This window comes from Mustela nivalis, assembly GCF_964662115.1.
Source record: "Mustela nivalis genome assembly, chromosome: 5".
Lineage (NCBI taxonomy): Eukaryota > Metazoa > Chordata > Mammalia > Carnivora > Mustelidae > Mustela > Mustela nivalis.
In genome coordinates this window covers 55,587,684-55,612,557 of record NC_139024.1, presented here as the reverse complement: position 1 = coordinate 55,612,557, position 24,874 = coordinate 55,587,684, and the positions used below count along the sequence as shown (strand labels likewise).

The 24,874-nt window shown below is 36.3% G+C and overlaps 1 protein-coding gene across 4 annotated transcripts in view; it reads left to right on the top strand.

Annotated features, from left to right (window-relative positions):
• The window catches only part of ADGB (androglobin), a 173,052-nt gene that overhangs the window by 28,566 nt on the left and 119,612 nt on the right, over positions 1–24,874 (top strand). For 3 of the 4 annotated variants that reach the window (XM_082730345.1, XM_082730344.1, XM_082730342.1), the window contains exons 3-7: positions 3,816–3,908; positions 6,819–6,890; positions 8,942–9,151; positions 21,389–21,528; positions 24,030–24,116. In XM_082730345.1, coding sequence (XP_082586471.1) covers positions 3,816–3,908; positions 6,819–6,890; positions 8,942–9,151; positions 21,389–21,528; positions 24,030–24,116 — 602 coding nt within the window. The remainder of the gene's footprint in view (positions 1–3,815; positions 3,909–6,818; positions 6,891–8,941; positions 9,152–21,388; positions 21,529–24,029; positions 24,117–24,874) is intronic. The other variant, XM_082730343.1, reaches the window with a different exon arrangement.

Here is a 24,874-nt window from a genome sequence, read left to right as displayed (position 1 = left end):
GAACAATTTCAGATTAGGAACGTATGAGGTAATACATTCTTTTCACCATACCTAGGGTGACTGTGGAACTTTTAGATGGACAGGGTTTTGAACTCTGTGGGTTCAAATGACAATGGTCATAGCCTACATATTTTTAACAGAAATTTACAACTAATGGGGGTTGCGTGTGAATGTACATCAGGAAGATAGACTGTGCAAATCCTCAGGTAAGCACTGAGCTCTAGAAAAGACCTAAAGACAAGGCACTGTAGAGTGTGAAGGATAACAGGGTGAAGAGCAGCGTGTCTGAAAACTGAAATAGTAAATAAGCTATAAACTGTAACATGTTAGGGCCCTTGAAGTGTAAGTAAGCCTTTACCAGGTGACGACGGAGAAATCCTGCAGATCTCTGGGAGGTTAGGCATCAAATTCTAGAACTTACCAATGTTATTGAAACAAGGGCACATCTGTTGAAAGAACATTTATTGGAGAAAAACCACTGAGACTGGAAAAGTAACACGTGTGCTGGATACTTGATGCCCATTTCATTTGGGAGCAACATATAGGAATGTTGCTAAGTGAACATCAGACTCCATTCTTGGTTCTGTGATCGTCAGACCATGTATAAAACTGCACGATCAGGGCAGCACCAGCCCTCCTCCTGTGGTGAATTGGGACTATTCCGATGGCATGTGACACTTCAGAACCTGAGCCAACATTCCATTCTGCCTCTGCCATCTTCACAAGATGGAAGAGTATCAGGTCAAACCCTGGTTCTTACAACAGCCCAGATACCATATGGGATACAATCTTGCTTCCCACTCCCAGTTCTGTTCTACAATCTCAACATTCATGGCTGTGAAGTGACAGTCCCTCATGGGAGTGAGTGGTGGACACCCCAAGCATGTCACAGTTGCAACATCCACGTTTACCAGGGCCAGTTACCTTAATCATATGACCATAGCAAGTATCCTTGGAATTTTATAGCAAGTTTCTTCTTTAGATTTGAGGCTAGTGATCAGGAAATCAGCATCAGATAAACTAACCCTTCCCTGTAATTCCAGAGTCAAGTCTCAATTCTTCTAAGTGACAGCAACAAGAAGACATGGTGGATGAACCAAACTGAGATATATATAATGAAGCATCGTAAGGTGCATATAAGAAATACACCTAAGGCAAAATGACATAGAAAGATTACCATTTACCACTAACTTAACATGGAGAAAAGGGAATCATACCAGATTATGATATGGTAAACTCCCATTTACCTTTTTTTTCTCTCCTTAAAGACATTTAATAATTCAAGGCATGACAACGAAAGGTCAAACAGAAAGTAGTGGCTGGGGTTTATGCCAGTTTTTCTGGGCTGAAGAGAGAGAGGATATTGACAAGGGCTGCGAAAGCAGCCAAAACTAGAACCCAAATCCCAGAGGTAATTACAGAACCACAATCTGAATGTTTCCCTTATAATTTTATTTCAAGACATTTAACCAAATCCTAAGCTATATGTGTGAAGATTTTGCTGCTGAGCAAATGAGTAAAAAACAGTTTGGAAGTTAAATAACAGAAAATATTTCATGATGCTATGGCAAGAGATTGGAATTTAGGGTATACCAAGGTGAAGGGACTCAGACACTCCAGCTTTTCAGTGAGTACCCAAACATGGCGATAGCAATCTGTGTTGAGTAAGGGTAAACCAAGCCTACACCAGCCCAGTCAAACCCTGAGACCCAGTGTTGATGGGGTCAAGTTCATTTTGTACTTTGATGCCAGAAAGGATGAAGTCCTCCTCTCTGGAGGAAGGCATCATTATTTAGGACCATATACATTTTTATATGCAACATTTATCATACAACCCAAATTTATCACACATGAAAAGTGTGATAAAAAAGTGGCTGAAAAACAAGAGGAAAATTAAATAATAGAAATAGATCCACGAGTGACTCTGATTTGGGGTTGTCAGATAAGGGACTTTAAAATAACTGAATTATTTGTAAGGGAGGAAAACGAAACAACGTGAGGCAACCCCAGAAGTCTAGTGTGTCTCTTGGAAACGTCAGTCTATTGTTCAGGGACTCATTCTTGGATCATTTTGACTAGATATTGGGATTGCCTTTATCTTCATTCAAAGTATTTCAGAATCTTAAATATGCTCCAGATACACATAGACACTTTGTGAAAAAGCTCAGACAGGGCCCTCAAATATAACCAATTTCTCAGGTCACACTAGCATTTGGATAAAAATGTGTTTACCATAAAAATCACAAAATAGTATTTACTTCCCCCCGTCACTATTAACTCAGGTGAAATTTAGTACTCCTTATTTTTCAATACAGATAGTTTATACTCCTACAGCATTGTTTTTGTACTCCCAGCACTTTCCATTTTCTGTAAGGCTCACCGCCACAACTTAACTATTTTAGGACCTGTGAGAACTTTTACACAGTAGCTACTTGAAATCTAATTTGCTATATTGCTAGCATTGGAGAGTAGATATTTGGATATCATTCTTCCTCCAGAACTCACTAACTGACCCATTCTAAGGACTCAAAAATTAATTAATTAATTGCATTCCTGGACACTTACCTCTGAGAAACACTATAAAAACCTGTAAGCTATATGCAAAAATTTATAGCAGCTTTATAAGTAAGAGCCCCAAATTAGAAACAGCCCAAATGTCCTTCAATGAACAGATGGTAAACAAACAAATATCCATATCATGAAATATTGCTCATCAATAAACAAAACAAACTGCAAATTGATACTTGCCACAGCTTGAATGAATTGAATATCCCGGGAATTAGGCGGAGAGAGATAAAAGCCAATCCAGAATGTTACGTGATATATGATTCCATTCATATAACATTATTTTTTTGGGAAGATTTATTATTTGTTTATTTGAGAGAGAGTGCATGCATGTGAGATCAGAGAAGGGGGCAGAGGGAGGAGTTGTGAGAATCTAAAGCAGATTCCCTGCTGAGCACAGAGCCCAAAGCAGGGCTTGATCTCACTACCCCAAGATCATGACCAGAGCTGAAACCAAGAGTCAGACGCTTAAACCAACTGAGTCACCCAGGTGCCCCTCATATAACACTATTGAAATGACAAAAAGAGACCAGATTAATGATTGCCAGGTGGTAGGGATTAAACAGGTGGTAAGGGGGTGGAGGGGGGGGTGGGCATGGCCATAAAAGGGCCTAGGAAGGATCCTTGTGCTCCTGGAACTGTGGTATACCATGACTGTCAATGTCAGTATCCTGGTGGTGACATTGCACTCTGGTTTTGGAAGATTTCCCACTGGAGAAACCGAGTAGAGAGAACACAGGAACTCTCTTTATTATTTCACAGCATGAGTTGTGAATCTATACTTATCTCAAAATAACATGTTTAATTTTAAAAATTAATAAATGAAAGTCAGATCCAAGGTTCAAAATTTCACTGGCATACAATCATATTTATGATTTTTTAATTTTCTCAAATAAAAACAAGAACAATCTTTTCAGTGCAAAATATGTCCATATCTGGCCCATCCAAATTGCTTTCCTACCATACCTACCTCACATACCACAGCAGCTCATGCTCATTTTGATTGCGTCCTCTGCAATAAAATGTTACTCAACAACTGAGGTTTTGTTCACTAAATACAGTATTATTAACTTCCATATTCACCAAATACTCCATGAGATACTTCTGAGAGCAATTATACAAATTGCTCTATAAATGCATATTTATTGATTGAATCTATGAACTTACTGATTTTTATTAGTATTGAGTTGGTTTCATATTTTTAGAATCATATGGAGACAAAAAACTCAATATATATTTTTTTTATATAGCATTTTTTTGAAGACCCCGAAGGAAAGATTGAATTACCACCATCGTTGAAAATTTATTCCTGGAAACGTCCACAGGATTTTTTAATTAATCGGGTAAGAAACATTTTCACTATTGAACAAAATACATGTTAACTGCGGGCTATAATATCCTAGTTATGAAAATTCTCATTTTTAAAACAATGTAGGGTAAATTTTTCCCATGGTATTTAGTAAGAAAAAGGAATTACTTTTTGACATTTAATAGAGATAAATGTGTATCAGCATAGTTTAATATCACTTGTACTGGCTCCCAAGAGCATATCGAAATTTTGTGTAAAGTCTTGAGGTTTTTTTTTTTTTTCTTTTTTACATGATATCAAAGAAGAGCCTAAAAGGTGTGGGAAGTTACTCCTTAATTTCTGACTGACAGAATTATCCGTTACTGCTGCTTAGCAGGAATTTATGTGACCTGAAGGTCTGTTTACTCTAGTGTTTACCAGCGTTAATTTTCTAGCCCAGGAGACTGGCACTTGGCTCTCTGTGTTCCAGGTATCCCTGAAGCATTTTCCAAGGGCCATCTTCATTTCTGGACTTGACACCCAGCCACTTGAGTCACATTGACTGGGACATCTCCAGAGAAGCCATCCTTTAAAATAGCATTATGTACATGAAAACTTTAGATCCACTGGTCTGCCTTCTTAACAGTCATGTTAGTTTGAACATATTTGCTGTGTCCAAGGGTCTAATTATCACTAACTCCTTTTTTTTTTTTTAGTTTATGACTCTCCTAGAATTTTCATTTAATGCACGGAAAGCCAGTAGGCTAAAATTGCTATTTAGTGTTAACCAATGGTTGTAAAGGAGCTGATTCTTCCATCGATTATGGAATCCACTGAATCAGTTCCACACAAAGTGATTTTATTCCTAAAATTTTTAGCCTTTATAAGCACCACTACTATTGCAAGAAAATATAATTTATGCACCATATTTTCAATTGCTGTTACTAGCCGAGGTCAGCTAATCCTAATTGCAAATATATTTAGTAAAATAAAAGAATAAGATATTTCAACAGAATATTTATTGAATGCCTACTTGTAAGATATTTTAAATAAATCAAATGTCCATGAACCAAGACTTTAAATTACTTATAATGTTAGATAATACTGGTATGAAGAATATAAGTTCTTTGGTGTTAATAGAGTGCACTTAATAATAGTGTATTATTCATAATATTCAGGCTCTGTGCAGTGGAAGTGCAGGGTTTACATTCCACGCAAATAAAGGATATTAAGTCCCTAAAGTGAGAGTGTTTCAAATGTGAATAAGTAGAAAAGTTTCACACCATCTTTTTCTTTTTAACATACCTTAGTTCTGAGAGATAACACTTGTATTATAAGTGAATTCATCCGTTGGTGGCGGTAACACTTCTCCTGACATTTATCGTAATGTTGCTGCCCAACTCAACACCTCTGTTCTGTGCTGACCTCTTCCTCCTGATCTTGTGCATGAACTCCTCTTGGAGTGTGGATCAGAACAGCCACAGCTAAAAGTCTAGCTAGCTAGGATAGTCTTAGAATAATGTTTTTTAAGTTTTAATGTCTAGATCCACAGTGGTAAGTATATTTTACATGGAAATAACTGTGGGCATACAGAAAGCTCAGACAAAAATTTAGCAAAACAATATCGACCTTCCTACATGAGATTGACTCTATTCTACTCTAAGCCAAATATGAAGTCAGAGGACACGATTTAAGTCAGAGAGAAGCTAAATTATGAACAAACTTAAAAGCCTTGATTCAAGATATCACAATCAACATGGGCTATACAGCTGAGGAAGTTAACAAGCTCTGGCCACTGAGGGAATGATCAGTTTTGTATATTTCTGAGAATCAGGTGTGGATGGTTCAGGTCCTTGAGTAATGATGATATTGAGCAGATGTAAATTGTCTGAAGATGGATTCTGTCTCAAGGACAGGTGTAGGAAATAAAGACCTCCGTAGAGACGTCTACCTTAATATCTGCTGTCTTTTACACACCATCAGCTTCTATCTTATATCGATTGGCAGGCAGTTATTATTCAATATTTAATCTATAATCAATTTAAATGTATGTTGTTACTTGGAGAAGAGTGTGGCCATTTTAGAAGTGCAATTAGCCAAAACAGAAGTTAAAATATACATTTTGTATAAAATATTTTATGTAAAACTTACTATGATCACAAATTATAAACTAAGAGTCAACTCAGGCCTTCAAGGTAGTTTGGGTTAATTTCTCTCAGGCATAAAGAAATATTTTATTGAGTTTTCAAGATGCTCGTTATACATGTGATTGAGAGTAGTTGATGACAGTAGTTTCCATGAAAATCTTTTAATCAAAACCATATTTATGTTAATTTGATATGTTAAGTATATAAGCTTGATATGAATTGTAACAAATTTTTAAAAACTGTTATAAATCATATGTTCCCTTATTATGTTTATTCCTTAGTGATCTAAACATACAAAAGCATCTTTAGATATATGCCAATTAAATAATGACCACCATATGATTTTTTTAAAGATAAGAGGATTTGAAATTTGGCAAGATTTTAAAGAGCTGTGATACCTAGTATGTTTTATCAAAGGGATGAAGATATTTTTCCTGGTAGCATGTGTTAACTAAGCTTCAGGTTTAAATTGAAAGGCTAATTTAAATTTTGTCATTTTTTAAACTCTCAGACTGTGTGTGTATGCATGCTGAGACCATATGCATATATTATATCTAATAACATTTCATATGTATATGAAAATACTGTGTTTGATAGGCATTACATTATGAAGTGAATGGCACCCATAGCTCTAAAAGGGTTATCTTACGGAATAATGAGCTTCACTTATCTTTTTTTTCTTTTAATTCCTCTGGTTGTGAGAAATGAGATCAGGTTTGACTTGTTTATACTGCATGAAACTATATTTCATTCAGCTACATTTCCTTTATTTTTCTTAATGAGGAATATCTCTTTTTTACATATATTTTTAATTTCAGGCTCCAGTAGTTGTGAGAAATGAAATCCTGTTTGATTTGTTTTCAGCAAATGAACATTTACTCTGCAGTGAGGTATGTAAGGAAGTTTTAACTGAAGCCTGTTTTCAGGCTTCATTTTCCAGACCTGCTTAAAATAATTCCCAGACCATCAATTTCAGTTCTCCCTTGTGCACCTCTAAGTTTTGGTGTAACTCAGTATTTTATACACCAGACATTCAAAGAGGTAGAGAAGCCTCTTCAGTTAAGTTTAATGAGCAGATGGTGGGAAAATGTTAGCATTAGCTTTGCTGTGCCCCTACTCTCCTGCCCCATAAACCCACAGTAGCTGGGGTCTCATGATCTGGGCTTTCTCCTCTTAGTGCAAGTGCCTAGCGATGGACAGGAAGTTGCTTGGAACTTGCTCAACATAGTGCTCAAGGGCAGGGTGTCCTGATGTTGTTTGACTTGCTAATACAGGGAAAATCTCACCTAAACACCTCTGTCTCTCCACCCTGGGTTTTCTCCTTCAGAAGCGGACTCTGTTCCACTTCCCTAAGACAGTTATGTCAGAAGCAGGTCTTTTCATTTAAAATTATTTTCTCCCAGAAAAAAATTCTGTGCCAGTGAGAATTAATAGTCATTATTGATTCAAACACTTTGCCTTTCTTATCTTAAATATCTTTATTTTAAAAGATTTTTATTTATTTATTTGACAGAGAAAGATCACAAGTAGGCAGAGAGGTAGGCAGAAAGAGAAGGAGAGAGAGAGGGAAGCAGGGTACCTGCTGAGCAAAGAGCCCAATGTGGGACTTGATCCCAGGACCCTGAGGTCATGACCTGAGCCGAAGGCAGCGGCTTAACCCACTGAGCCACCCAGGAACCCATCTTATCTTAAATATCTTGACCAAGATTAAAGTCAAAACATTTCTTTCTCCAACCAGGTTGTACTGAGTAGTATAATATATCTAAAGTGTTTTATATTTTACAATTTAGTCTAAAATATGCTTATTATTTATAATCCAAAGCATGCATAGACTTCAGCTTTTCATTTTTAAAGGAAGTATAAAATATTCTAGCAAAATTTCGAGGTGTACATACAGCAAGACACTTGATTTACCTTTCATTTTCAACTAAACTAAACTTGAAGAAACATCCTAGATAATGTAAATTAAGGAAAACATGAATCTTATAAGGTTAGTCTCAAGTATTTAATCTTCTTATAAACCAGGCAGTTAAACGCAAGACGATTATTTCAGAAAATCCCATGCTACTAGGGTAATGTCTTTACTTAACAACCACTGTGACCCAGAGATTTTTTTTTATACATTGTTTCTATTCCCTATAAAATGCTGAAAAATAGATAGCATAATCTGCATTTTACAGACAGCATTACATAAATTGCAATTTAAAGATGGTGAAATGACATTCCCCAGAGCAGAAGGATCTGAAGGGAGATTCAAATCCGGTCTGTTTCCACTGCAAAGCTCAACTCCCCACTGCGCCTTGTTGCCCATTGAAAACTCTGCAGGTGGGAATTTTGTTCAGAGCCGTTCTGCCCCCGCAGATTGGCATATGAAATATGAGACTTAGAGGATATTTAAATGTGTGTGCAATTTTCTTTCTCATATCTCATTCCTTGTCTGGTTGACCCTATTGACATAGAAGAGATCATTTTCTTTGCAAACTTCTCAACATTTACAGAGGGGTAGCTTAATCATTTATAAAATGTTAATCCCAAAATAATATCACTGCTCTCAGGAGCATTCATTCTCTCTCTCTCTCTCTCTCTGTGTCACACACGCACACACACACACACACACACACACACACACACACACAGTTGAAATGAAGGTCAATGTCAAAAGGAAGTCGATGTCAAACCTCTAGTAGTTTACTCTGGAAGACAGCTCTTAGCTGAGTGTGTTTAATATTAAGTCTTTTTAGCATGTATTGTGACTATATTTCCTGACAACAAAGGCAAGAGCCATGACTTTATTCTGTAGATTGGAAATCAAAATGTGAAGCACAAGTAGAATTTAATATGAAAAAGTAGATTGGAAATGGATTTTGACTTCTTTCCCACCTAAATTACAGTACCAACAATTGAAGAACAACTGATTAACACGAATGGCTTTTGTCTCTAGCTGATGAGATGGATTATCAGCGAAATCTATGCAGTGTGGAAGATCTTCAATGGAGCTACTTTGAACAATTATTTTAAAGGGAATGCAGGGGAACCCCCTCCTCTCATCTGGAAGCCCTGGGAACACATCTATTCTCTGTGCAAGGCTGTGAAAGGTCACATGCCTTTATTCAATAACTATGGGAAGTATATCGTGAAACTTTATTGGATGGTAAGTTAGTTCACATTCACGTGCATTGAAATTCGTCTGACCTTCATATTGAAATATATTTGTCTTACACGCTGTTACCTAGGCTATTAGAAGATACAGGACATCAACTGTGCAGACACTGGGAAGATAGGTCCTACATGTGTAATTTGGGGTCAATAACAAACATTGTTGTTTGTCCTGAGACCCCAAATCCCACATGCTTTTTATACTGCAGTTGCTTGGACCATGGAAGGGTGGTTCTCTGCTATCTGTCCTGTCAGGCAGGTGGCCTGGGTGGACAGGTGGATGCATGGGGCTCTCTTCCTTCCTCCTTTGTCTGTGATTGTGCATAGGGTCTTGAGCATAGGGAGTGCTTGAACCTGATTCATTCTTTCTCCCCTGGTATTTGCTGCTTCTGAGGGGCCTGGTCCCACCCAGGCTTTGCCCTAAATTTGAGATTTGTACTCAAGTTAACAAATCTTGGCTTGCCAAGACGTTTTTGCTTCTGCCTGAAAAGGAGCAAATGGGATAGTAGAAATAGAGAATTTTTTTAAAAAATCCCCTAGTTAATAAGGCAAAGTAGGCTCACACCACATTTGGCAAGACTAGATTACTAAACACCTTTGAGTTTTTGTTGGTGGCTTCTTTCTAAAGGCCCAGACTCACAGGCAGGGCCAGCTACATGTTTTACAGAGCCCCTTGTTAAAATGAAAATTATTAAGAATGTCAATATGGTGATAGTAGTACTTTAAAAAAAAGAGCATAGGGTCCTTCTAAGCGTGAGGTTCCTTGTGACTGTACAGGTTGTACACTCCTGAAGCTGGTCCTAGTCACTAAGGAAGAATGTTCTCGAACATTTGAGGATGTGGAGAAGTATCAAAAGTTAATCATTCCATTCTGTATTTCTAAAGAACATGACTTTACCCAGGGAGCCTGGGCCAATCTTTCCTGGGATGGGGGATGCTGAAAGGCCAATGCTTAGGAATTAATAGGATCATTACAGCAGGAAGGTAAGAGTATAGAAGGTGGTATTAGCCTCTGATCTCTAAAATAGGATTCTTGGTGTTTTGATGTTTACTGCAAGACAGCAGACTTTGAAAGTAAAAACTTTGTGAGGAGTTGAAAATGACTTCCTAAATGTCTTTGTCTTCCTTATTTACCAAGCAGGAGGCAGATTTGGTAGACAAGAGTTCAAAGTTTTAATGTGCACCAAGGAGTGAGAGTGAGGCTGTGGTGTTAAGAAGGTGGGTGCCCCGTGAGTATGGATGAGGGATTCCAGAGGGAAGGCGAACACAGAGGTCAAAGGTCAGGGTATCTGCCGCCTTCCCCATTTTCCACACATTTGCTCACACTTGAGGTAGGAGCGAGTTCAAAATCATTAAGTATTACAAAGCAGCATCAGTAGAATATTAGACCAACCCCATTAGTTTCTCTTTCTCTGCTTCTTGACATCCTTCCTTCTTTGCAAATTTCCTTCTGGACAGTGGTCAACCTTTATTAACACTACATCTCATTTTACAAAGACACGGTGATTTATTTCTCTTTAATTGTACTGATTCTTCATAAGCCCAAATCTACCTGGATTCAGAATTTAAACAAAAATATTTACTCCAATTTGAAATCTCACTCTGAACCAATCATTGAAGCAGTCTAGAAAACTTAGCCCTGGGGAAAGGAAGGGCCTGATGTCCAGTGGCTTCTTCTAGTTTCTCACTGGTCTCTCCTGAGGAATGGCTTGTGGGGCCTGCTGCTAAGCTGTTGAGCACTGAGATAGAACTTGTTCCATATGAATTATTTTTGTAGACAATTTGTTGACCTGAGCTGAAATCAGAGTTGGACACTGACTGATTGAGCCACCCAAGTGCCCCTTTTCTTATCCTTTTTAAATACCATTTTGCTTTAGTTGTCACGAATTTATTGTTTGATTTAATATTTTACAACAAAATCCACCTAAAATTTTTTTGCTTCAATATTTTCTTAACATATATGTTTTTTGAGTAAACATTTTTGTTGGTATTTATCTCTGAACACATTTGTAATAATGTATCCTTTATTTCCTCTATAAAAGGGTTTAGTGTTTATCATCCTGCTCAGCTTCTCTCTTGAGCATTTTATTTTCATCCATCTTTCATTCAGCTGGAATGTGCATTCCAGAATTTTATTCACTTAGAATATATATGCTGTTTATTTTGGGTCATTTTAAATACTGAGGTCTATTTTCCTTTATATATGATTATTATATGAATGTAATTTGCTTACAGATGGAATACTTGGGTAATACCCTTTTGTTTTAGAACACAACAGCCAATGTCTGCATATCCTCTCAGTTTAATGTTAAAAACACTCATTTAGGGACGCCTGGGTGGCTCAGTTGGTTGGACGACTGCCTTCGGCTCGGGTCATGATCCCGGGGTCCCAGGATCGAGTCCCACATCAGGCTCCCAGCTCCATGGGGAGTCTGCTTCGCTCTCTGACCTTCTCCTCGCTCATGCTCTCTCACTGTCTCTCTCTCAAATAAATAAATAAAATCTTAAACACACACACACACACACACACACACACACACACATTTACTCTATATCTTATCTGAAACCCTAATACCTTATCTCACCAGTCCCTGCTTCATTTTTTTCCCAGAGCACTTGAGTATGGAGTACCCCATACCCCATCCTCCTAGTGAATTCATCAGTGTATGTAAAAATATACAAGAAGCTAGCCCTCTAGATGGTTTCTTCATTCAGGCATTTTCCTTCAATGTATCTTTCTTATATTCATAAATTGGTCCAATCTACAGATTTTTTTTATTACTAAAGTACAGAAGACATGCAAGTTACATTAGTTTCAGGTATACAGCATAACAATTCACTAAGTTTATACATTAGGCTATGCTCACCACAAGTGTAGCTACCATCTGTCACCTTTCAACTGTCATACTGCCATTAACTGTATTCCCCATGCTGTGTCTTTTATCCCCATGACTTATTCTTTCCATAACTGGAAGCCTGCATCTCCCACTCCCCTTCACCCATTTTGCCCATCCTCCCATACTCTCACTTCCTCCACTCTAGCAACCACCAGTTTGTTCTCTGCATTTATGGGTCTCTTTCTGCTTTTTGCTTGTTATTTTATTCATTTGGTTTTGGTTTTGTTTTTTGCTTCTATGCATAAGTGAAATCATATGGTATTTGTCTTTCTCTGACTGACTTATTTCACTTAGCATGGTACTACCCTCTAGGTCCATCCATGTTGTCACAAAGGGCAAGATCTCATTCTTCTTTATGGCTGAGTAATATTCGTGTGTGTGTGTGTGTGTGTATCCCATATCTTTTTCTATTCATGTATCAGTGGACACCAGGTTGCTTCCATATCTTGGCTATTGTAAATAATGCTGCAATAAACATAGGGGTGCATATATCTTTTCAAATTTGTGTTTTAGTTTTCTTTGTTTTTCTAGTAGTGGAATTCCTGAATCATGTAGCATTTCTATTTTTAATTTTTTTGAGGAACCTCTATACTGTTTTCCACAAAGGCCACAACAATTTACATTCCCACCAACAGTGCACAAGAGTTTCTTTTTCTCCAATATCCTCTTCAACACATGTTATTTCTTATCTTTTTTATTTACGCATTCTGCCACCTGTAAAGTGATATCTCATTGTGGTTCAGGTTTGCATTTCCCTGGTGATGAGTGATGTTGAGCATCTTTTCATGTGTCTGTTAACCTGTATGTTTTATTTGGTAAAATGTCTATTTAGAATCCCTGTCAATTTATTAATTGGGGTATTTGTTTTTTGGTGCTGACTTGTATAAATTCTTTATTTATTCTGGATAATAACTCCTTACTGTAGATATCATTTGTAACTATCTTCTCCTACTCACTATGTTGCCCTTTTCATGGCTTTGTCTGCTGTGCAAAGCTTTTTATTTTGGTGTAGTCCCAATAGTTTATTTTTGCTTTTGTTTTCCTTGCCTTAGGAGGCATAGCTAGAAAAATGTTTCTATAGCTAATGTCAAAGAAATTACTGACTATGTTTTCTTCTAGAAGTTTTATAAATTCAGGTCTCATATTTAATCCATTTTTGGGGTCTTTCTTCCATTTAGAGTTTATTTTTGTGTATGGTGTAAGAAAGTGGTCCCATGTCATTCTTTTGCATGTAGCTGTCCATTTTCCCCAGCACCATTTATGGAAGACACTTTCCCCATCATGTATTTTTGCCTCTTCCTTTGTCATAGATCAACTGACCGTATAAGTATAGGTTTATTTCTGGACTCTTTGTTCTTTTTTTTTTTTTAATTTTATTTAATTATTTGACAGAAGGAGAGAGAGATCACAAGTAGACAGAGAGGCAGACAGAAAGAAAGGGGAAAGCAGGCTCCCTGCTAAGCAGAGAGCCCGATGCGGGCCTCCATTCCAGGATCCTGAGATCATGACCTGAGCTGAAAGCAGAGGCTTAACCCACTGAGCCACCCAGGTGCCCCTGGGCTCTCTGTTCTATTCCATTGATCTATATATCTATTTTTGTGCCAGTACCATACTGTTCTGACTACTAAGGATCATGGTATACCTGAAATCTGGGATTATGATACCTCCAGATTTGTTCTTCTTTCTCAAGATTGCTTGGGGCTACTTGGGGTCTTCTGTGGGTCCTTACAAATTTTAATCTTTTTTATTCTAGTTTGTGAAAAGTGTGGTTGGTATTTTGATAGGGATTGCATTGAATCTGTAGATTTCTTTCGGCAAGAAGGATATTTTAACAAAATTATTCTTCTAATCCATGAGCATGGGCTATCTTTCCATTTGTTTGTATCATCTTCAATTTTTTTTCATCAGTATTTTAAAGTTTTCAGGGTACAGGTCTTTCACCTCCCTCGTTAAGTTTATTCCTAGGTATTTTGTTCTTTTGGGTATAATTGTAAATGGGACTGTTGTCTTAATTTCTCTATCTGCTACTTCATTATTAGTGTATAGAAACACACTGATTTTTATATATTAATTTTGTATCCACAAGTTTACTGAATTCATTTATTCTAATAGTTTTGTAGTGAAGTCTTTAAGATTTTCTCTCTATATATAGCATCATGTAATCTGCAAATACTGCCTTCAGTTCCTTTTGTAAGGTAAATACACAAGCCAGGTCACTCCACTCTCCCACTAGTTTTTCCCTATTTTGGTCTATTCTTTAAAATTGGAATTGTAGTCCTTGAAAGGATATCGAATACAGATAGCAGGGATAATAAATAAATAGATGCAATTTTTACAGGGCAAAAAACAAGGACTTTGCTATCTCAGAGGCTGCATTCATATGATAGGGAGATGGTACCTTGTTTTCTGGTTGGTAGAAATTTGTTCTCTTGGGGCCAGGGGCAAATATTTTTACTTGTTTCTACCTAATCCCCAGATGGCAGGGCTGAGTCAACATCTATGTGCATGGCAGTTGTAATAAAGAATTAGAGTAACTTCTTTCTGACAAGATAGACATTTTTTTTTCTTTTTAAAAATCTCTTTCTAGATATACACAATTTAATTTTTGACTTTTTCCTTCTAATTCTAGTTCAGTATTTATATGTCTATTCTTTGTTTTTCACTTCAAATATTTGAGATACATATTCATAGCAATAAGCTCTGTTACCTTCTACTGCTTGATTTGGTATAAGGAGATGGACTGATCTTGGTTCTACACTTTTCCTTCCCCTGTCACCTCTCCTACACTTTGAGTCGTGTTCCCCTTGCTGTCTTTTTCTTCTTTTCCTTTTTGTCTTCCATTTCTTGATGCTTGCTCACCTTTTTGTTATTGGACACTGATTTTCCTTCTCTGCCTTCTTGCACATGTATCTCCTTCCCCTTTCCTACTGTCCCTCCAAGCATTTATCTTAACCATTCTTTGAAGCAAACCCTCCTGTCAGAAACTCTCTGCCTGACATTTAAGGTGCAGATTTTTACACCAGCATATCATTTTCCCCATAGAAGTATTTCTACTATTTCCAGTTCGGATTCTAAGGACCTGGAATCAAAGTTCTTCGACACCAGTCAGACAAATATTTGTTGAGGAGTATAAGGAACAATGTTATACAACAGAGAATTTCCTCTTTTCCTCTCCGTGGAAGTGATGGTACGCTACTGGGGCCACATGCAGCTGGGTCCTGTTCCCTCTGTTTTCAGCATTCCTCTGGCCCCTTGATAGAAGCAATTAAGTGAGCACTTTCCACTCACAATATGTATTGCTCTCGGCTGCTTTGCTGGGAGTGTCCCAGTGCTTTCATCTGTCTCTGAATTAAACAGGGAAAATATACACATTGGGAACAATAATTTTCTCCAGTCACCATCAATCTATTGATATGTAAAAAAAAAAGTATTAGCTTTTGTTTCTGATAGATCCTTACACTTTTTAAGGGCAAAATTATTGTCAAATTCAGTTTCTTAGACAGTAAGGTGCAGAAAACCACCAGTACCAACACAACCTCTTTTGCTTCCCAAGCCCCAGCCCTGACGCCCTGAGAGAAGTCTCTGGCCAAATCCGTGCACTCCAGCATTTGACGCACACTCTCTCCTAGCCAGTGACATTTTTGTTCTTTAAGCTTCAGCAACAGTGTTTTCAAGATATATACCATGACAAATTATTTTTCTATCATTAAGTTACTTTTTACAAAATAGAAATGTTTTTGTTATTTTATTATTATTAACATTGTAAATGCTTTTAGTAAAACAAATTCAAACATTATTAAAATCGTTCAAAGTAGAGAATGGAAATTCATTATTGTTCTGCCTACATGGACAATCATAATAAATGACTTACGTGTATCTTCCTAAACATTTTTCTTATAAATATATGTAAGCCTACTACATATAATTTATAGTAATAGTGGGATGGTATGGTACTTCCTGTTCTGTAATGTATTTTTTCCCCTAACTCTAGGTATTATTTATGCTAATATATATACTGATCTACCTTGTACTCCTTTGTTCAAATGTAACAATAACCATACATATTTCATTAATTTCATCTTGACATTTAGATTATGACCAGTGTTTTACCAATACAATTCTGTAAAATAGCATCTTTGTGTATATATTTTGCCCATTTATATGACTATTTTTTTTGTGGGATTTCTACATGTGGAATTATTTAATTATATACAAATTCTTAATTTTTATAGGTATATCCAAGCTACTCTTACATTTTAATTTCTGTGCAATTAGCATTTGATATAATTGGGATTTAAGCCTGGTAATTTATTACTTGTATACTCTGCTACTTCTGTTATTTATTTTTTTTTGTATCTGTTTCCTTTTTTCTGTGTGTTTCTTGAACATTCTTTGGGATTCCATTTTGAGTTATTTCTGGGGTTTAGTATGGTGTTTAGTATGTCTCTATGTATTACTTTTTTGTCTGGTAGTTGCTCTAGGGATTAAAATATACATGCTTAGCTTTTCACAGTCCAGTAATAGCAGCATTTTGCCATTTGATATTGGAACATAGATACTTAACCCTTTATCACCCTCCCTTTATAGCATAGCTGTCTAGATATTTTCTTTCTACATAATCAGAACCTACTCATAAGTATTGTTTTTAAATGTCAAATATAATTTTTAAAGCTCAAGAGGCAAAGAATACTTTATAACCATTTTGTATTATTTATAGCCATACATAGCTTATACTTTATTTATAGCTATACATATGTTTATATATTTTTCTTTGCTCTTTATTCATGCCTGATGTCCTAAGATTTCTTCCATTTCCTTTTTTTTTTTTTTTTAATAAGAATTTCCTTTTACCATTCTTTTTTGGGGCCAGTCTTCTGGCGATAAATTATCTTAACCTTTTTTGGTCTGGAAAAAAATTTTTTTAAAAGGTTCAAAGGTGAAAGAGATTGCAGAAAGTGAGCCAGAGGAAAAAGGAGAGTGAAGCTCAAACAGACTTCACACTGAACACAGGGCATAACTTGGGACTCAATCTCACGACCTTGAGATCAAGATCTGAGCTGACACTAAGAGTCAGACACTTAACTGAATGGGCCACCCAGGTGCCCCTTGTCTGAAAATGTTTTATTTCACCCTTATTCCTAATAGGTATTTTCACTCAATACAGTGTTGTGAGTTGGCAGGCTTTTTTTCCTCAACATTGACAACTAGTTAGCCATTTTCTTCTGGCTTCTGTGGTTTCTGAGGAACAATCGGGTGTTCTTTTCTCACTAGCCATTTTAAGGCTTTTTTCTTTGTCTTGAGTTTTCAGAAGTTTGAATTTGATGTGTCTGGGCATAGATTTCTTTGGGATTATCCTCTTTGGGATATTCTGAGCTATCTGAAACTGTTGAGTCGTGTCTTATGACAAATTTGGAAAGTTTTCAGCCATTATTCATTTAAATGTTTTTTTGGCCCCACATTTTTTTTTCCCTCATTTCTGGGGACTCCGATGACACACTAGTTATATCTTCTTCTCTTGTCCCACAGATCTTTGAGGTTCATGTCATTTAAAAACTTTTCCTAGTTGTTCATAATTTCTATTGAACTAACTTCTAGTTCACTAATTTCTTTGCTATTTGCATCTGGCTATTGATCTTTCCCTGTTTTGTTTGTTTAAGTTTAGTATTTCTGGTTGTTTCCTCTTTCACATTTTTTTTACTTCTTTGCTGAGATACCCTATTTTTGTTTGTTTCAAGAGTATTCATAATTGCTTCCTGGAGCATTTTTATGACATCAGCTTTAAATTTCTTAACTAAAAATTCCAAATTCCCTGTCCTTTCGGCATTGTGGTCTGTTGACTGTATTTTCTCATTGAAATTTAGATTTTCCTGGTTTTTGCATGATGAATAATTTTGGAGAGTTTCCTGGACATTTTTAGTGTTCTATTTTATGACTGTTTTCTAATTAAATTTTTTATTTAGCACATACTCAACCTGTTTAGATTCAGAGTACACATACTGGCTCACTTCCGTGGGCTGTGTTTCAAATGTTACTTTAGTTTATAGAGCCTGTGCAATGCTACTTGGCTCTGCCACTCTTGTTTGTTATCCAGGTGATAAGATTCCATCCCACAGTATCCTGAGCACCACCAGAGGAGGGGGAAGTGTACCTCCTCATTCCTGCATGGGCAGAGTGGGGAAATAAGAGTTTTTCCAACAGGCTCTACTAATGTAGAAAGCACTTCCTCCTTACTGCAGAAGGAAGACAGAAGTCCTAATTCTGCCCCCTGACTCCACTGGGGAGAGAGACCACCTTGTTTGCTTCAGGACAGGCAAGGAAGTCAGAGTTCCACCTTCAGGCGCTGTATGGGAGGGGCACCGCCTGTTACCCTGGTGAAGGTGGGGAAGTGCGGTCTGAGCTCTTTCTTCTCTGCATAATTATGCTCATTCAGGTTGCTTGCTCAAGTCTCTGTCCCTGATCTTTTGGAATTGTGATTGATGTGATTAACTAAAAAGCATTTTTTATTATCCCTTTAGCATTGTCATAGGAGGAAGAGGATATAAATTTATGTAGGTATTTAGTTATCTTGACCTAGGAAGATATTAAGATTCCAATACAACTGCATTCTAAAGTGACTTTTGGTAATTTATATTTATACTAATAAAGGAGGCGCCCTTCTTCATAAGCATGTAAAGTAATTAAGTATTTTGATAGTTATTTAAAATTATGTGGTGCTAACACAGTAATCTCAGTAAAAACTGCCCAATATTCGTCATTTACATGCAGTTAAAAAAAAAGGTGTAAAAATGTTTCAGTGTTCTATAAGGACTCAAATAAGTAAACTCAATGTTCTATGATGACATCTTCTATGTATTTACATTATATACTATTTATATATTATATATTTATGTGTAATATATTTCTTTTTTTTTTTTAAGATTTTATTTATTTATTTGACAGGCAGAGATCACAGGCCAAAAGGCAAGCAGAGGGAAAGGGAGAAGCAGGCTTCTGCTGAGCAGAAAGCCCAATGCAGGGTTTGATCCCAGGACCCTGAGACCATGACCTGAGCCAAAAGCATAGGCTTTAACCCACTGAGCCACCCAGACACCCCATGTAATATATTTTTTAAAGTATTTATTTGAGAGAGAGAGTGAGCATAAGTGGGGGCGTGGGCCAGAGGGAGAGAGACAAGCAGACTTCCTGCTGAGCCCCACCAGCTGGGCTCCCAGAACCCTTAAATCATGACCTGAGCTGAAGACAGACCCTTAACAACTGGACCACCCAGGGGCCCCTATATATATAATATTTAATTTCTTCATAAATTTTAAGGAAGCAACCCAACCAATGTATTAATATCAAGGAATCAAAAAAATTCCTAAGAAAATTGTGATATCTAGTTAAATTATGTTTTAGATATATAATACTGAACGCATTTTCCGAGTTATTTCTCATAATAGCTGTTTTGAGATGCAATCACATACCATGTAGTCCATCTATTTAGACTGTACAGTTCGATGGTATTTAGCAATCAAAGCATTCTCAATTGAGATATGTTATTGATTAGCTGGAAGCAGATGACATTCGTTGAACTGGTTTAAGTTAACTTAAAAAAGTTGGCTTAAAACTTTTCCTTCATAGGGATTCAGTTGGTTCCTTCAAAAATTTTTTTGAAAATTAAAGTGTAGAAAGGGAACTGCTATTATTAGTTTTTCATTGTGGTAAAATATACATGACATAATATTTAGCATTTAACCGTGCAATTTGAATTTACAATTCAGAGGCATTATATATTTTTGCAAGGTTGTACAACCATCAAGACTATCTCCTTCTACAACTTTTTCATCATCCCAAAAAGAAACTCTATACCTATTAATATCATCCCAAACAGAAACTCTGTACCTATTAAACAGTAATTTTTCATCCTCCTCTTCACCCAGTCCCTGGTAACCTCTATCATGTCTCTTGCCTGCAAATTTGCTTTTTTCCAGATACATCATATAAGTAGAAGTATACAATATTTGTCCTTTGTGTCTGACTTAACTCACTAGGTATTCTTTTGGGTTATATCATTTGAAATTAGAAGAGAGAGTGGCTAAACTCCAGTGTTTAATCCTGTCTTGTCCTATCTCACCTCTTAGGGAAGAAAGAAAGATACGTAACCACTAGGGCAGGCGATCTGAGTTCAGACTTACATGTGCCATGCAAAGAGACCAGGTTTCACCCTATTGCTCCTATCTACTTGTGAAAAGTAGACCGTTCTTTGAATCTTCAATTGAGATGTTAACTTCTTGTGAAGACTTCCACAAGCTATATTTGTCACGCGTTCTTTTCTGGTCCTAGAACATTTTGAACTATTATGTATGATACTGTTTGCATATATGTCTTCCCTCACTAGACTTGAAGCAATGCAATGGTTTAGGCCAGGTGTTTTCCAGATTTTTATGTTCACAGTGGTCACACTACTACTGAAAATATTTCTTGGGCAAAGGAATAAATCCATGATAAAATTTTACATGTAAAACCAAAATCTAAAAAAATACATAGTTTTTTGACTTCATAATCATTAATGTTATCATTTGTCTTAAACTTTTAATTATGAAGTCATATGTATACAGAAAAATATATCATGATTTTATTAAATAAAGTATCAATCAACTTCATATTAAGAATGAGATCTTTAATTATGAGCAGAAGCAATCTGATAATTAGAAGTTTAATATCACTGACTCCAGCAGGATAAACAATAATTACTTACATTTGGGGAATTTGTGTTATGACTATATTGAGTTATTTAATTATGGCCAAACTTATCTATGGCTGTATAATGTTTTGGTTCTGCTATTGGAAACTCTTTAATTTACTGTGTTATGCAGGATGGGATACCCAAGAATATGTTTACGAGACTTCAGAAAGAGATGCCTAAGCATCTTTCTTTCTTTGGCTCAGGTCATGATCCCAGGGTCTAGGATCAAGCCCCACTTTGGGCTTCCTTCTCGGGAAGCGTGCTTCTCCCTGTCCCACTCCCCCACTGCTTATGTTCCCTCTCTTCCTCTCTCTCTCTTTCTGTCAAATAAATAAAATGAAAAAAAAAAAGACCTCAGAAATAGTGACATATTTGACATGATGATATATCAACATATCTGTTGATATAGATAGGGATGTGCTGACTTTACATAAAATAATCCACTCAAATTCCCGGCCATGGTAGTATTGAAAACCAGTATGCTAGGCTTTACATGTAAGAAGCTAAGGTAAAATAAAAAAACACTGGAAAGTCACATCAGTGCTGTACAATAATGGATGAGAGAAAAAAATGTTAGTCACTGATGCATTCCTTTTTTTCTCTTGTTTAGGGTTGCTGGAGAAAGATAACTATTGATGACTTTCTGCCTTTTGATGAAGACAACAATCTATTGCTTCCAGCCACAACCTGTGAATTTGAACTCTGGCCAATGCTTCTGTGTAAAGCTATCATTAAGCTGGCAAATGTTGAGTACGTGGAAAGAAGAATGATCATTCAGTTATATAAAAACAAAAAGACAACAGACAACTATACATCTATATCATATAGCTTTTTTTTTTTTAAAATCAATGTAAAGGAGTTTTCTTTGCAGACAATGTAAATGTTCTAATATAAAAATGAATATGCCAAAATCACTAATTGGAAATACTGGGTTAGTCAGCAATAAGATGGCATTCTCCCAAGAAAAAATATTCAAAAATTATTCTATATCCATTGCTTTCTTGCAAATGGCTAGTGATCATCAGAAATAATATTTTGGCTTAGTGTGAAAAAAAAGTTGGTTTGTAGGGGGAAATATTGGTTCATCTAAATACAAAATAATATATCCTGGATCCAGTTCAAATGTTAGGTTCTGTGTGTGTGCAGCAATAATTTACTAATCTTGAAAACCTGAACTCTTCTGAGGGATGTCAGTATGTTCCTCATGTTTTTGGTAACATTGGCCCCTTTTAATACATTCGTAATAAAAACTACTCATATTTGCTTCAGTACTTGTGAAATCTGCTTGCCACCTTCCATTCCTGAATGTCTTGTGCATCAATGTATATGAGACATGTCTGCTGTGTTCATTCTCTTGGCTTCCACCTACAGACACCCTAGGCCAATCCATCCCCCACCCAGCCATGCAAAAACAGTTTAGATGCTTGTGTTGCAAAGGCATGGCAACTTTGTATCATTGCTCAGTGGGAGAATTCTCTCACACATGGCACTGGCTTGAATTTGATACCCTTCACCCTCCTACAGTGTGTGAGAGCATCTCATTCTCGATGGAACACCCACAGGCTCAAACAGAGACCACTTTAGCCCTTTGCTCAAATCTCAGCCTTCTCCCCTTCAGGAAATATAACCTTGTCTGTCATCAGACCTCTGCTCTGCTTTTTGTGGATTTTGTTTTGGCTCCCCTTTCTCTCTCTTTCCCATGGCTACACAACAAAACCAGCCACTCCTACTGCCATCCTTGTCATCTCTTTTTTCTCTCACCAACCCTTGATTTTCTGTTTGGAATTTGTTTTACCCAGCTCACAACTCTTAATTTCAATGATTTTTTTTTTTTTTTTTTTTTAAAGAACTCAGCCCAGATCTTTTTAGGTAGCTAAATAGTACTAAGTATTCATACTGGTGACAGCTATGTTTGTTTGTTTTGAAAGAAAATAATGTTCCTCGCGTTCCTAATTCTCAGACCTAACTTGAATTTCTGAGAATTAGAGCTGAATTAATATCAGTGAAGTGTTAAACCTGTGACCTGGAAAATTGGAGTGGCAATTTGTCTTTCTTAAAGCTACAGTTCCATAGAATTTTATAGCAACCTAAGAAATAAGATTATTTTTATTTTAAAAAATAGATAAATCCAGTATGAAAATAAAGGACCAGACTAGATTTAAGACATTTCTGAGGCTTTCTAGTGGATACCTGAACTGTGTGGTACAATTTATATTTGTCTATACATTTTTCTCTCAGATTTAATAGTATATAGCAATTATTTTCATATGAGTTTTATCTTTCTACATTAAAAATTAATGTGCAGTAATTATGTCAATATCATTGTGAGCTATGCAAAGGACAACATTTTTTTTTAGATTTTTTATTTATTTATTTGACAGACAGAGATCACAAGTAGGCAGAGAGGCAGGCAGAGAGAGAGGAGGAAGCAGGCTCCCCGCTGAGCAGAGAGCCTGATGCGGGGCTTGATCCCAGGACCCTGGGATCATTACCCGAGCCGAAGGCAGAGGCTTTAACCCACTGAGCCACACAGGCGCCCCCAGAACATTATTTTTATGAGGTTTGCCAGTTGTTACCTAAGTAGGATTATCCACAGAGGAGTTTAGACTAGACTGTGAACTACCCCAAGTGATTTTTGTTATCTGTGACATATGTAGACACATCAAAATTCATAATCTATGGGGCGCCTGGGTGGCTCAATGGGTTAGGCCTCTGCCTTCGGCTCAGGTCATGATCCTGGGGTCCTGGGATCGAGCCCCGCATCGGGCTCTCTGCTCAGTGGGGAGCTTACTTCCCCCTCTCTCTCTGCCTGCCTCTCTGCCTGCTTGTGATTTCTCAGTCAAATAAATAAATAAAATCTTAAAAAAAAAAAAGGAACTGAAATCACAAGGATAAAAGACACTGTTCTCTTTTTTAAAGAACATGTTAGTATACTGAATATATAAAATATATATAATCTAAATTTACATATTTTATAATATATGTGAATATGTTTTATGTATATGACATGAATATTAACATATATTTTTAAAATAAGGCTTATAGCATGTTTCTAAAATAAACATGAAATTTTATCTTTGGATCTCTTTAAACACTTTAACAAAACAAATCATTTGGCTTTTGCAATAGTATTTTCTTGAATTTAATAGGTAACCACTATGACCCCTACATTTTTTATGACTATATCATTGTTTATTATTATTTTTATTATCATTGCTACTAACTATGCTATTGTACATTTGCCTCTTTAGCATCCATATAGCAGAGAGGAGAGAACTGGGGGAGTTCACTGTTATCCACGCACTCACAGGATGGTTACCAGAAGTGATCTCTCTCCAGTAGGTTTTACCATTAACTTCTTCATATATTTTTTTTTCTTTCTTCCCATGTAATGTTTCTTGAATTAAACATTTTTAGTCTTTAAGAAAACATCAAGAAATGACATATTTTACAAAATGTTTGTGAAAACACTATTCTATAGTATTCTATAAAATTCCTTGAGAATTTCAGGATAACTTCTGTTTCCTTAAAAAGACTGTGAATTTAATCTTTAAATATCTGGATTACAAATATGAAAACAATGTTAATTCTTTATTGTAGTAAACTATTTACATGCATTCCTTTATATTATACAGTTACTAAACTTATTCAATACAGAAACATAAAGGCAACTTTTAATTAGCCACACGTATAGGAAATAATAATAATGGAATACCTACTAGGTATTAGGTACTTTAATATAATATCTCTAATCAGAAACCACAGTCTTGAAAATATTTAATCATTCATATGGCCTCATCAGCTGGGTATGTGTCATTACAAACAAGGAAACTGAAGCCCAGAGTGGTTTAGTTTTTATAGAATCAAATCCATAGCATAGTTATCGGATCATCTCCGATCTTTGATTTTTACTGGAAATGTGCCATTCTCAAAGGATCCAGGTTAAAGGAGATTGAATTCAGTCCCCAGTAACTTGGATTCTACCATCTGAAACATCTTTTTAGCAGGATAAACTAGCTGTTGCTTGGTTCAAATAAACATATCTATAGGGTGAAAAAAGAAGAAGAAAAGTAGACCCCTTCCTCAAGGGACTGCT